Genomic DNA, 16,039 nt, shown 5'->3' on the forward strand with positions numbered 1-16,039 from the left:
GTCATTTCTTAGGGAAAATCTTTCAGTGAATTCTAATGCACATACAGCAGCAATTAACACAATGTTGAGTGAAGAAAGAAGGTACATGTCATTTCTCAGGGAAAGTTGCATGAAGCACAAACGAAATATTCTTCTTATTTATTTGAAGTTGTATACTATTGTACAATCGTTGAAGCAACGGAGGCATAATTTGTTGCCAAGGGATTTCACTAACAACCGAGGGAATTTGAACCAAAAAGTGAGATAGTTCAAGCTTATGCAGAGTTACACATTTATGCTCAAGCACAAGTCCAAAGATGAGAAAATAATAGTGACACATGAAGTAGGACGGCATTGATCTTGGTAATGATAAAGAACAAGACATCTAGGCTTGAACAAATTAACAATTTATATGAGTGCGACAACAATTTTGGGTAAGTCACAAAGGTGTGTACAAACTGAACAACGCAAGATAAAACATTGCAATTAGATTGTTTAAACCAAGACAGTTATTTATTCAAAGGAGTGCAAATGGATATCCCTAAAGGATCAACGAGGGAAAACTTGATCAAAGAGTCACAAAATGACACCCTAGGAGGATATTTTGGGCATGACACAACACATGTTATGTTGGAGGAGAAATATTATTAGTCACATATGTAAAACAAGGTCAACGAATTTCTATAGATTTGTGGCAATAGTACAAGATTTTTCAAATGTTTAAGAGAGTGATTCGAAATACAAGTTTATATACATCAGTGCCAATTCTAAAGTTGCCTCGGGAGACCATATCAATGAATTTTATATTTGAACTGTTGAGAACACAATGAAGGTTTAAAATAGCGTTTGTCAGGTTCACATGGTTTTGAAGATGGTCTGTTCCCTACCTTGTAAGAAGAGCAATGATGTGAGCTATTGCACAAAGCTTTTCTTAAAGGAGTTAATACAACTTTATGATGCAAAGGATGATCAAATCAAATATGGACACAATATTTCTTAGTTACTTTTGAAAAATGCTATGGGAGAATATGGGATCAAAGTCACAATTGAATTCAACAAATCAGCCATAAAGGGATCAAGATAGTGAACCAAAGCCGATGAAATCCTTTGATATGTTTAGCTAAACACAAGACAAGACAAAGGGATTCGGTTTTGGTGCAGCTTGACTCCATGTATAATAGGAAAATGGGAAATCTACCATTCCAAGTTGTATATGGAATAACTCCAAGAGGAGTGTAAACTAGATTGATATGGTGACAATTAAGTAAAGGAGCAACAACGCAAAGGTATTTGTGAAACAAATAGAAAAGGTGCATGTAAATGACCACGACAAATTGAAGAACACAAAGAATAAAGAACACATTTGTGCACTACAAAATTACAAGTCAACTATAGTTAGAGACTTGGTAATAGAGTGTTTGAGGAAGGAGCACTATCTTAGAAAAGCATACAACAAGTTGAACATGAAGATGATTGGATCTTAAAGAATCTCAAGGCTTTTGGAGATAATGCACACAAAGTTGAGCTTGACAAATGAGTTTAATATATCACCCATATTTAATGTTGCAAAATTGTATGAGTACAAGGAAGGAAACACCATCACAGAAGAAGATGATAAATAAAATAACAAGGCACAAAAGCAAATTGGCAAGGTGGATGCCAAGAAAAATGCCAATGGAGATAACCAAAGTTATGGAGGAGAAGGTAACTAGCGCACAGAATATCAAATACAAATAATGCTTAGTGAAATGAAAGAACAATTTGGACGAGGATGGTACTTGGATTTCTCGGAGCATCATAAAGTTTCAGAAGGGAAAGAATGCAAAAAAGGAGGAAGAAGCAACATAACAACACTCATGCCTTATTCACAAGGGGAAGTTGATGCAAGAGCATCCCAAAGAAATTTCAAGTGTGAAAGCACAACAAATGGAGTGTGAACAAAGCGAGAAGAGTGCAATGTGTTTTTGGCCAGAAAGGAAGTGCATGACATGCAAACAACATGCAAAGGAAGAGGGTATTAGCATGAGCACAACAACGTGTGTATAAGCAATGGAATAAGGAGGCCACATGACAAATGCATCAAGAAACAATGTGACAATGCACAAAAGGAAGGCAAACAACGACTAACGATAGACATGATATGCGTGAAGAGTCAAATGTGGATCCAAATACCGAAAGAGTGAGATGTTGTAACAAGGTGGTTAATAGTTCAAGGGATGCTAAACAAACCTCCTGTGGAGAAAAAATATGATGGCAACCATTAAAATCCAAGTAGCCAATTGAATCATAGCTAGTCAATAGATTGTTACCAAACAAATTGTAGAGAGATGGCCATAATATACATTTCAATAGGAAACTTTAGTGAGTTTGCTATAAGTTTAGTAGTAAAGTATGCAAGAGCATAGATTGGTTGTAAACTTTGTGCATGGATGTTATAATGAGGAGAAGATCTCCGCCATGTGAAATGTTCTTTGGGTTTGCATTGTCATGTAAAGAGCGATTGTTATGAGTTAACCCAAGATGCTCTATTTTAACTATAGTCTTCCTTGTTGCTGCACGATTATGAAGAACTAGGATGAAGTAGCTTCAGCATGCCACAGCCCCATCTTCAGTAGGAGAGAATAGTAAATGCCTTATATTACTCATTCTACAACAATTACATGATAGGGATATGTTATAATACATATGTGCAAAATGCACATATCACTCTCACCCATATCATCATACATTAGATAATGTGCAATACCCTTATCAAGTTATGGTGATTTAATGACCTACCTAACCTTCGCATTAATTGTTACATTCGAATGACATATTGTCTCACTACCATCGTAGCATTAATTGTTACATTTAAATAACATATTGTCTCACTACCATGGTCAAATACAACATAAGAGTATTTAATATTGACATTAACATTGTGTAACATGTTGAATTTTCTACAAGATGCACAATAGAATACAATTTTATGCTAGATAGTTACTTCCTAATGATTTTCACATAGTATTCTATGCCACTGATATCATTGAGCACACTTCAAAACATATCAACAGTAAATGCAGTAGAAACAATAAAGATCATAGAAAGAAATCCATGCACAATAGAGACAACAAATTTTACCCTAGGAAACCCAACCTTGGGAGAAAACCCAACAACTTTTCTTTAGGAGAAATTATTCTTCAGCAAGGTTTACAAAATCAGCAATTGTCTAGAAATATGTGCCAATAATCCAAGTCAAAATACTAGTCAAACCTAGTCAATCTTCAACAAGTCAACGTTGGTCAAACCAACCAAAATATCATAAATTCAACACTGGTCAACCTTCCTACGGTCAAATTTCGGCTCTGCATCAACCCTACAATCAACTACAGTATGGATTTTGATCAAACTATAGTCAAATCAGCTAGGTCGAACAATCAAACTCAGTCAACTGTTGCAGTCAATTCATCCTTATATTCACATGTGTGACTGTCCAAGAATGTTGGTCAAACTCGTCCAAGAACTCGATCAAAGACTCCTTCACAGAGATAGAAAGATAGAAAGATGATCTCCAAAACAACTTCTTCATGCTCAGAATTGCTCTTTGTTTGTGGAGAAAATGAAATGTCACATCATCTATATATATACTTGTTGAATGGGGGTAAAATAACCCAATTGTAGGTCATTGGAGTGTTCTTAATGATTGGTTCTCTATGTGAAATTTTAATATTGTTCCAACTTCCAGTTACTGGTTATTATTCACCTATCTTTAAAATTAATTATTTGTCTTCTGCAAATTATATGCGACAAATATTGAATAAATCACCAATGCAACTTCACCAAAAATTAAATCGCGGGAACTGAGAAAATATCACACACACAAAATAATAGACACCAATACTTTTGGCCAATTGTCCCTAGAAAGAAACCCCAGAGAGGGGAAAACAAGTTCTGCAAATGAGGGTTTATATTATTAATTCTTCAACAAATCAAGGATTACATCAACTACTTGTCTGACGCTAGCAAAGCTTCGGCAATATTTTTCCTTCACTTCTACTAGCAAAATCGAACTAGAAATCCATGATTTCCATTTGCAAACCAAGTTCCAACTTAGCCCTCTATTCAATTTGCACCTCCTCCAACAATTCACACTGGCAAAAAGGAAGTGCACAATGCCTCCTTTTGGAACTCACTCTGCCTCTGAAAAAAATTATGGCAAATATACTGCCTCCAACAACACACTAAAGCCACTCGCACTAATCGAGTAAAAGAGTTTACAAATAATGGATAAAAAAGTGGGCACTTCATAATGGCATGCCCTTCTGTAGTGGGGTTTGGCATGTGCTAGTTTCTCCAAGCTCCAAAGGAGGTTAACCAAGTACCTTATTACGTGGTTTCAGCCCTTAAAGGGAATATTATGTCCAAGGTACATCCCTCTAATGGGGGTGGCAAGTGATAAATAAGTGGAATGGAATAGGGAATGAGAGGGGCAACCCTGGGCCACATATTGGGGCATAGGGGTAGTTGGATAAGGGGAAGCCCACACCTAGGTATGTAATGTATAGGAGGGATCAATCGTGGTACATGAGGTGCCCCAACCTTGATTTTTCCACCCTTCTTTATATGCCTTTTTTCTTTTATGAATTTTCTTTAATTAACTGCTCGAGGTTCAAAGGACAAGAGCATGATGTGTAAGATATAGCAGTGATTAACCCCTTTTAGGTATGGCAGTTCATTGCCCTCCAGGGGTTGGGACAATCATGGGTTTGTGAATGATAAAGGAGGTTCATCTAGGGCCTATGGAACCACGGTGATGACCATGGGTTGGGGTAGAGCTCATGTATTGGCTGTTGCCCGCGTGCTAATTATTTTTTTGTCATGGCCATTTTGTGGTACAATTTCCTGTTAAATGTGGCCAATTATGCTTTTTTCTTTTTCTTTTAGCCGCTTCAACCTCCGGGGCATCATTCCAGGCCTAACCCAAGGTGGGGGCAAGAGGCTAGGGAAGCTGGCCCTATGTGGACCCAAAATGGAAATGTAGACCCAAGTGGGAGAAATGATGAATGGGGTATAGTGAGTAGAAAGGGAGTAATATATGCGGATAAAGGAGCGAGACCATGCACCCAAAGTCGGGGTTTCCCAAGTAGTACCGCCCTAGAACCAAATGGTCAATAAAGGAGATCCCACAGGACTAAGATCCAACATTAACACCCAAAAGAGATCAAGGGGACAAGCACACAAACTAAGCCCACACTTTCCGCCAAATCCCCCCATCAATCCATACCCAGAAGTATCCATGATAAGTAAACCCAAGATTCAATTACCAAATGACAAAACATACCTTTAGATTCTGGAGGCCCACCTTCAAACATACGATCAATACAGGTGGGTGAGGGACCACATGGCTAGCTTAGGTGGTAGAGAAATGGCACAACGAGCTAGTAGGACACTGCAAGGGGTTGTTGGCTGTCGGCTGAGGTTCATCATGGAGAAAAATTTCTCCTGGGGATATCACCCACAAAGTGGTGGGTAACATGTCCTTCTTCTTCTCTCCTTTTGAGCTTGGTCCCTTGTTGGACCCCTTCTTTGCTTTACCTTTTCTTGCCAGGGCAACATTTTCCTACTCTCTCACAACCTTCGGTGTCTTATTGTCGCTGCTACTCCCACTAACCAAGCTGAGTCTGAGCTCTTCTTGACTGAAGTCACTCCAAAGGTGTTCCAAATTTGGAAGTTGGTCTCGCCCATTGATCACCTGGACGAAAACACCCCACTCCTTGGTAAATCCATTGAGTGTTATTCGCACCACCTCCTCATCACTAGGCTTAGCACCCATTACAGCAAGCTCGTCTCCGGCAAGTCATACTCTAGTGAGATATGAAGTTATGTCTTCACCCTTCTGCATCTTGATGGTCCTTTGTCTCTCTCTGAGAATCAACTTCTTATTTTTTGTAAGATCTTGGTACAGTTTTATGATGGCATCCCACATTTCCTTCGTTGTCCCTTTCTCTGTGATATGTGGAACAAAATGATCCTTGAATCCATCAAAAATCATTCTCTTGGCTTTGGCATTCTCCTTGTAGGTAGCCCGTTATTGTGGATTTGTCGGTACGGCAACAACGTTCTCCGCAAACTCCTTTAGACCATACTCGCCCAGTAAGAATGACATTCTAGTCTTCCAAACACCAAAGTTGGAGGCTCCATCCAACCTGTTCTGATCTCTCAATCGTGTTGTGGCTATCTCTGGAAAGTCTAGAAATTCAGCAAACTCAAATAAACTAGAGAAGTAAATTGAAGAATTCGATATGGGTAGAAACCCTCGCTTTCACTTCCTGTGTTTTGCGCAGATCTTCCTTCTACTCTCATATTCGCTCTGATACCATGTACAATTTTAAATATTGTTGCAATTACTGGTTATTATTCTCCTATTTGTTCAATTTATTTGTCAACTGCAACTTCACTAAAAAAAAATCCACAACAACTACGAAAATTATGCCCACACACACAAATAATAAACACCAATATTTTCAGAAAAATGTCCCTCGAAAAACCCCAAAGGGAAACCCAATCTACAGATGAGGGTTTTATTATTAAAATTCTTCAGCAAAAATATTACAAGAAGTTGTTGTAAAATGGCAAACCTCCGAAAAATTATTCTGATCACTTCTGCAAGTCTCCCTAACCTCTTGGAAGTTGTTTGACCCACCAAAACAAAATTGGCCTCCCTTTGAAGTTGATTCTAACTCACACGTGCAGGCCGACAAATAAACTCGACCCTCCTAGCAACTCACATTGGTTGGGAAAATTAACTAGGCCTCCACTGGAAAATCTCGACCTCTACTAGCAAATTGATCCTCCTATGCAAATCGATCTCTCCTGTGCAAATTTCCTTGCTCCAGAATTTATGCCTCTCTGAGCAATTCGAACTACCTGCTAGGGTAATTCACACACCCTGCCGGAGCAACTCGCACCACTGGAAAATCGACCTCTCTCTACAAAAAAAGTTGATCTCCAACTCTCCCTGGAAATCACTGTGAAGAATCTCTGCTAAAACCCATGTTGTTGATGTTCATGCGTTGCCTCTGCACCTTTGCTGTCATTGCAACTTTGTGTCTCGATGTGTTCTCCAAATGCCCATCGATTTCCTCTAATAATCTCTCGTTAACAAATCAACGGCCATGATATAATCACAATCAATGGCTAAGATCATCTTGACTCCGTCAAATGACTTTTCCAAAGGTATCTAGAGGAAAATCAATTTACCCCAATTAATACTAATTAATTAAGCTTATTTCCCTAAGTTAGATTTAGGAAAATTAATTAAATGCTTAATTAAATCTAATCAAGGTCTTTTCTTGCAAAACTTTTTTTAGGTATTGGAGAAAATGTGTTCCATAACCTCATAGACACAATTTGAGACTAGAACACTTGTCTAAACTACACAAACTAACAGAGAGAGAAGTTGAACATCATTCGTATAAACAGATCAAAGACCATGACCTCATATCTCACCAAGATCCAGCAAGCTCATGATGAGCTATCAGCGACGAGAGAAGCTGAGTGATTCGGAGCTAGTGGAGGTAGCTTTGAATGGTTGCACTAAGCAATGGACCACCTTTGTGGAGGGGATCCTTGCTAGACAACAACTTCTTGATTGGAGCCCATTGTAGGATGACTTCATCCAGGAAGAAATCTGGGAGAGTTCAATACGAGGTGGACAGTGTAGGAGTGGAGGTGGGGATGAGGAAATTGATCCTGTTGCGCAAGCTAAGAAGGGCAAGGGGAAAGCCAAGCAGAACCAGGGTGAGGAGGATCTTCACAAGGCAAGAAGGAGAAGGATGTGAGAAAAGTCAAGTCCTTTGCATGTCATACGTTCAATCATTATGTCAAACAATGTCCAAAGAAGAAGAATGGCACAAAAGGAAGACATCTATGGCAACCACAACACAAATAAATAAGTTGGCCAAGAAGTTCAAGAAGAACTTTCCCTTGGCATCATGCTTTTTTGGCACTGTTACGAGAGGGGTGTGGTTTGTGGACACTCGACAGTGGATCATCTCGTCACATGATGGGATCTCAAGATATCTTCACCAGCATGGCCAAGGAGCCTAGAGATCTACATGTGGAGCTTGGTGACAGCACCACGTATGCAATAGAGAGTATTGGTAGCATACAATTTCAGATGGACTCAAGGAGTATCATGGAGGTGATGTTTGTACTAGGATTGGAGAAGAATCTCCTTTTAGTTTCAACCATGGAGGATAGCGGACTAGAGGTCAGCTTCACAAGAGGTGTAGTAGTTGCTAAGCTGAAAGGGGTTGATCCTAACATGAGGCGAGTCATAGGTAGTAAGGAGAACAACCTATACCTATTGAGAGGTCAACCAGTGAAGGCTCTTGTACATGACAACGACAATGAGAGTAAGCTTTGGCACAGGAGGATGAAACACCTACACTACAGGGATCTTCCTATGTTACAGAGGATCGCTGAATGTTTTCCAGAGATTAGGGTGGAGCAAGAGGGAGTGTGCAAAGGGTGTGCATTTGACAAGCATCCCAAGGCAGCATTTACTCGCTATGAAACTAGGTTCAAGAGAGTGTTGGACTTGTTGCAATCAAATATATGTAGTCTTATGTCAGTGGAATCAATCACAAAGTCTAGCTACTTTGCAACATTCATAGATGACTATTCCAGGAAGACTTGGATCTACTTCCTAAAGACCAAGGGTGAGGTCTTCAATCAGTTTCAAGGGTTCAAAGCTCTTATGGAGAACCAAACTGGGAAGAAGATTAAGGCACTGAGATTCAGAAATGAGGGCGAGTATACCTCCAATGAGTTTTAGGATTTCTGCAGGGAGGAAGGGATCAAGAAGTAACTCACAATGCCTTACAACCCTTGACAGAATGGGGTTGCAGAAAGGAAGAACAGGACCATAGCGGGAGCAACAAAGGCAATAATATATGCTCAATACTTGCCTATGTTTTTGTGAGCGAAGACCTGCAATACAGTTGTTTACTTGCAAAACAAGGGTCCTCATAGGGTAATTGGAGGACAAGACTCCTGAGAAGATGTTGATGGGAGAGAGACCGGAGGTGAGTCATGTACGCATCTTCGACAATCGAGTTTATGTCCATGTTCCTATAGAGAGGAGGACTAAGTTGGAGCCCTCATTGGAGAAGGCCATTTTTGTGGGCTATAGCAAGGTCTCAAAGGCCTACAAGGTCTACATTCCACGACAAAAGAGAGACATCATCAATCGGGATGTCAGATTCGAGGAGGACAAGACATGCAGGAGGTGTCATGACATAGAGCCAACACGGGTAGAGGATCAAAAGTGATAGGCTCATGAGCTTGAGCTGGGACCAACAGCACCAATAGTAGGTGCACAACCTTCAAATCTGGCGGAGGAGTGAGAGGTTCCTTCAAGCTCTACCAGGAGGAGGACAAGATGGGCCGAACAAACCTTGAGGGATGTGGAGGAGCATGTAGAGGCTCCTAGCAAGAATTCAGGGTGTACACCACCTGCTAGATTTTCCAGTTATTTCACCTTTATGAGCAGCATCAATGATTATGATCCTTCTACTTATGAGGAAGAAACAAATGAACCAGTCTAAAGGGATGCCATGGTGGAGGAAAGCGATTTGACCCTCCTTTTTCACACTCCACCATAGAAAATGCTTTACAATTATGCCGATGACAGAGAAAAACCAGATTTGAAAGGATTCCAAGCGACTTCTAAAGCAAAGACAGTGGTGCATGTGCACTCCACCCACTATTCTATATACAAAATTAGGGATGAGCGACTGAAAGGAAAGACAAATATATGGGATGTATTTCCTAACAATATGGGATTCTACAATAACATTTAGTTGGCATTAGCCAAACTTGGATCTCAATGAACCAATGCTACAACCAATCACTTTTAATGATGGTAATCCTCTTGAGGGGTCATTCTCCACACCACTAGTTGGATAGGATCTACAGGGGTAGGAGAATGGAGTAGAGAGCAATAGCAATGTTGGTAATCTTGATGATTTTGACATCAAAGAGGACACAAATGAATTTTCAGATTTTTCTATCTACGGTTCTAGTATATACCCTATTTTGCATTTGCCATTAGCATTGCCATCTATAGTATCAGTAGAATCTGTGCCATACATTTTGATTTGATGACATCAAATAACTCAACGACAAAACTGCAATTTATGGTTTCAAGTTCTAACTTCTAAACCGCTATTTTATGTGTAATGGATATTCACATTTATTGTATTTAATGTAGTAATTAGTTGTATCAATATTTTGTGGATGCTCTAAAAAATTTGGATCTGTATGTCTATATTTTGTTTTTGTATTGTAACATTTTAGAAGAGAGATATATAACATGTTCCTCAGGTCACATTTCAAGGGTCAAAGTGTCCCCTGTTGGACACTCATATCCACATGTCTTGTGTATCTTGTATCCCGGTGTCACGTGACTTAATTGACGACCTGTTAACATGGTGAGACATTTTGAAGGGGAAGATATTAGTCTTGTTAGAAGCAATAACAGGGGTGCTTTAGTTAGTGAGGCAATGGAATTTTCTATCCCCTTCCCCAGACTCAGATGTTAAAGAGAAATGCTGCTCTGAAATTGATCTTATTTATCTTTATTGTATTATATTTACAGAGACACACACATCCTATTCTTGAAGAAAATCATTTGTAACCCAGGCAGCTCCTAAGCTCCAATAATTTATCACACTGGAGGGCTGATTGGAAGTACAAGCCTGGTCTCCCATTATTCACTGTCAAATTGGGCTTGGTATAATGGTGCATCGGTAGTATTTGCCTTCAGATCACTATGAGTCCAATTCTGTGGTTTCAGACCACTTGAGCTGTGACAAATATTTCAGTACATAGGGGGGTTTTTCCATATGATTTACTACACTATTACCAGGAAACTAGGACATAGCTGGAACCAGGTCATGCTGTTGCAAGACACTGGTTTGAACTCCCCGGTGGTTAATTATGCAAACTCATCTCATTGACAGGAACTGAACACGTTAGTCAGCAACTGCACCATCTTCGATATGGATATGGATCTCTCAAGGGAAAGATATGTATAACTACACTATTAGCAGAAAAGCTACGGCTTAGCTGCAACCGGCTCATACTTTCTGTCCGACATTCGTTTAAACATCCCAGCGCTAAAAGATCCAAACTTATCAACAGTAATAGAACACCAAACTATCGTGCATATGCATATGGACCACCCAAGGGCCAGTGCAAACCTGTCAAACCATAGTAAGAATATGGGGGCCTAGCCAACCCCCTCAGATTCACCGCCTAGAAGTCAAAAATCAAAGTAAGCTATAGAAATATTTTCTAATTGTACAAGGCCAAGAAAAGCTCCGAAACATACCTGGGATGCTTGGTTCCCAGAGCTGCGATTCCAGATAATATCTTGCTCAATAGCACGATCTGATCCGTTCTGTTGAAGCATCAGCAATGACGAGGAAGGAACAGGACGAATTGCCTCTACAGAGCGTTGTTCGCCCTGTGATGGATTCTGGTTTCCCGCATCATTTACCTCTAGGGATGGATGAATTGGCTGATGTTGATTAGGAGTGCCTGGTCTGGAAATAGGCTTTGCTTCTTCTTCATCATCCTCGGGGTTTTCTGTGCTTCCTTCCCGCTTCATCAGCTCAAGCAGCTGTTCAAATATTACTTGCTTCTGCTTACCACACAGAGGATGATTTTGTTGCTGTAACCAGAACAGATTCGAGAAGTCAGTTACATGAAAAAATCAAGTGGGTACACTGACACCGCATTTGCGCGTTTGAAAAAAAACCTTAGTTGCATGGAAAATCGAAGTGCGTACACTGAAATCACATTTGGGTGTTCGAGAAAACAGTTGGGGAATGGCCAGTACCTTGCCTGGTGCCGGGAATACGACGGGCCCCAAGTTTGGATTGGGGACGAGGACGTCCTGAAGAGCTGAGGACGGCGTGCAGAGCCAGGAATCCACAGGATCGGCTTTCATACGACCCGATACGATGCAGTCAAGAGAATCATCAAGCGTTCCCCATACGAGGGAATTCCCGCATTGGGGATCGGTGAGCCCAAGGGGCGAAGCAGAGTTATTGAGAGATTTGTCGCTGAGATCGAAACCCCACTTGGTGGCCAGAATTTCAGCGGAGGGGCAGCCCGTGAAACCTTCGATGGAGTGGCGCTGGTGGTGGCCAGTGGAGGCTCCTCCATGGGTCTCCCAGTCGCATTCTTGGCAAAGAACCGCGTCATCGGCCGCACAGTAAACAATAACGGGCTCGTCTTTGCAGCTATCGCAGAGCTGGGATCGGACATGCTTCTTGGACAGGGCATTGGCAGTATGGACGTGGTGGTCACATGGCAGGCAGAGCTTGGCGGAGTCAGCGCGGCAGTAGAGAACTGCATTCGCTTCGCCACAGTAGTCACAAGGGAGAGGAGCCTTGGCGGGCGCGGCCTCATCCATAGCGGTAATCGAACCCTGCACCTACAGTTCAGGGCTCCATACAGAATTTAGAAAGATTTTCAAGTCTAGATTTCTGTGTATGCAGATGGCCAGGGGATGGGGCGATCCATGTCGGGATCTGTTAGTCTGTGGGCTTTTGTCAGTGCAGAGAATTTAGTGGCCGGCTGGATTTCCGTTGAAGAAATTTATGCGCGCGAGTGGGAGGCTGCATTTTTGCTGGAGAAATTTATGCGGATGAGTTGGTGGATTCAGCTATCATTTGCATTTATTCATTGTGGGATGAGAGGAGCTCAAAGATAAATGAACCTGACCATTTGGCAATGGGCTTACATATTTGCTTCCAGTCTTCTGACTTCTACCGGGTTTCGATCCAATCCAATCGTGGTAAGACTGTCTTTGTGGATTATTTTATTTAATTTTTATTTTATGCAATATTGATATCAATTTGGATATTTTTATTTAATAATGATATTTGTTTTTATAATAAAATGGTTATTTTTTAATAAAGAGTAAAATTGCTTTTTGCTTTAAAGTGATATAGAAATTTGATGTATAAAATATTAATAATAAAATATTATTTATTAATCATGACTAAAATTTATTTCCGGTTATTATTGTTTTTCATTTAAAAAAAAAACCATTAAAACAAATAATTATTTTTAACATAATGAGTTTTTATTAAAAATATTAAAATAATGAGGTAAGAATTTTTTTATTTAGTTGACTAAGGGATATAGTAAGTTTTTTTGGAGATTTGGATTTTTGTTATTTAAAATGTACTTTTGAATGAATAAATAGATTTAACGTTCTAAAAAATCTTCCAGACATTTTATCTTTGCAAATTAAACAACTTAAACTCATCATTCTTAAAAATTTGTATCAAATTTTGGACAAAATTGACTAGAAAAAAAAATGTCTGAAAAAAGGTCATTTCATCTATTAGTTAGACTACACTTGTAATTTATAATTCACTATTTATATTCAAATCTCCCTGTCAAATACAAAGTTAAGTCAAGTTTTCAAGCAAAATTATTAGTTATATTAGCCTATCCCATGAAGAAATGCCTCCATGTTCTCATATCAAACAACTCCAAGGCTTATCACATGGCTAATTTGCGGTTAAGGCTAAATCAAGGTGAACTTTGGTGGCAAGGACAAAAGGGGTATGTCCCCCTTCCTTAATGGTTAATCAGGAAATCAAAGTGAAGAAATAATTCCTCATGGTTTAATGTAACATTTTGATGCTTTGTAAATTTTGGTTTTTCTTAGGTCAATATTGGTGAATGTACAAGTGGAATACTCTAAATATTATAGCATTTTGTTGAAAAGCTTCGAAGTCAAAATTATATAAATGGTCATTAATACATACTTTATTCTCACAATGTTCATTGGTTTCAACTTATTTATATAAATCATATATCTAAATTAAATTTTATCTCAATGTATTTTAATATAATAAGAATTCTCGATTTTTATTAATATATATATGTGAAAAATTCTCTAAACAATAATATAATATTGATATCAGTCTTTCGAATTAATCACATTAATAATAATTATTTAATATTAGAAACTAGTTGTTCTGAAATAATTAAATATTTTATTACAAATTAAAAGTTTAATAGTAATATCACCTATAAATAATTAATTTAAAATATAATTTGTTATAGTCTGACTTGTTAAAAAAATTGGGTTAAAAACCTATCATAATATAATAATCATTTTATTAATATATATATGAAAAATTCCCTAAACAATAATATAATATTCATCACATTTAATGAGTTGTTTAATTAATAATATATATTTTAAAAGAATTAAGTATAAATATTTTTTTAAATAGAAGCAAAATTATATTGTGCCTTTTATATTGGTAAGGTAGGAAATTTGAAAAATAAATTATTCGTTACGAAGTAATCTATTCATTAAATATGATTTAAGAAAATATAATTATTATATTTTATTAAAAACATTAAAATAAAGAAACCATTCATCAAATTTAATGGATTATTTTAGTTTAAAATTCTAATCTTATTGACCATATCCATTATCTAAAATAAACTATTAAAAAATAATTGTTTGTACTTTATTCACTAAATTCTATTTAACATGTTTGATTCATGTTATATTATGAAGTTTATTTAAATAATTTGTGATTAAATATTATTCTTTAATTGGATTAGTGATGATTTATTCTATTTAATATGTTAAAGTTTGTTTATATAATTGTTAATTAAATATTATTGTTAATGGGATTAGTGATTATTTGTCCTCTTTATGTTTCATGTTATATTATCAAGTTTCAATCATTTTTAATTAAATATTATTCTTCATTGGATTAGTGATTATTTATGTTTAATAATAATTATATTTTGATTTTATTATTATTTAATATTAAAAAAATAATAATGATTTTTAAAATTTTAAATTATTAATTTAGTTTTTATATTAAAAGACTGTGATTTTAAAATTATTTAATTAAGTTGATGTGTCTATTTTTATATTTATAAATATGTTTATTTTGGAATAGGATTTTCAGAATTTTAATTTAATTATCAATAATTATTTGATAGATAGTAAAGATTTAATATTCAATTTTGGTTTTTCTTAGGTCAATATTGGTGAATGTACAAGTGGAATACTCTGAATATTATAGCATTTTGTTGAAAAGCTTCTAAGTCAAAATTATATAAATGGTCATTAATACATACTTTATTCTCACAATGTTCACTGGTTTCAACTTATTTATGTAAATCATATATCTAAATTAAATTTTATCTCAATGTATTTTAATATAATAAGAATTCTCGATTCTTATTAATATATATGTGAAAAATTCTCTAAACAATAATATAATATTGATATCAGTCTTTCAAATTAATCACATTAATAATAATTATTTAATATTAGAAACTAGTCATTCTAAAGTAATTAAATATTTTATTATAAGTTAAAAGTTTAATAGTATATCACCTATAAATAATTAATTTAAAATATAATTTGTTATACTCTGACTTATTCAAAAAAATTGGGTTAAAAACCTACCATAATATAATAATATTTTATTGATATATATATATATATATATATAAAAAATTCCCTAAACAATAATATAATAATCATCACATTTAATGAGTTGTTTAATTAATAAGGAAATTTGAAAAATAAATTATTCGTTATGAAGTAATCTATTCATTAAATATGATTAAAAAATATATAATTATTATATTTTATTAAAAACATTAAAATAAATAAACCATTCATCAAGGTTAATGGATTATCTTAGTTTAAAATTCTAATATTATTGACCATATCCATTATCTAAAATAAACTATTAAAAAATAATTGTTTGTACTTTATTCACTAAATTCTATTTAACATGTTTGATTCATGTTATATTATGAAGTTTATTTAAATAATTTGTGATTAAATATTATTGTTAATTGGATTAGTGATTGTTTATTCTATTTAATAGGTTGAAGTTTGTTTATATAATTGTTAATTAAATATTATTGTTAATCGGATTAGTGATTATTTGTCCTCTTTATGTTTCATGTTATATTATCAAGTTTAAATAATTTTTAATTAAATATT

The 16,039-nt window shown here is 36.4% G+C and overlaps 1 protein-coding gene across 2 annotated transcripts in view; it reads right to left on the bottom strand.

Moving 5' to 3' along the window:
• LOC149202818 (zinc finger protein CONSTANS-LIKE 14-like) overlaps positions 1–12,822 on the bottom strand; it is a 65,354-nt gene extending 52,532 nt beyond the window's left edge. For both annotated transcript variants that reach the window (XM_089403267.1, XM_089403266.1), the window contains exons 1-2: positions 11,867–12,822; positions 11,357–11,698 (exon numbers count right to left, since the gene is read on the bottom strand). In XM_089403267.1, coding sequence (XP_089259393.1) covers positions 11,357–11,698; positions 11,867–12,445 — 921 coding nt within the window. In that variant the 5' untranslated portion in view covers positions 12,446–12,822. The remainder of the gene's footprint in view (positions 1–11,356; positions 11,699–11,866) is intronic.
• Between the last annotated feature and the right edge of the window lie 3,217 nt (positions 12,823–16,039).

The sequence above is a fragment of the Pinus tabuliformis genome, chromosome 2_1 (assembly GCF_031772625.1).
Source record: "Pinus tabuliformis cultivar Carrire ecotype Pingquan chromosome 2_1, CPIR1, whole genome shotgun sequence".
In the NCBI taxonomy this organism is placed as follows: Eukaryota; Viridiplantae; Streptophyta; class Pinopsida; order Pinales; family Pinaceae; genus Pinus; species Pinus tabuliformis.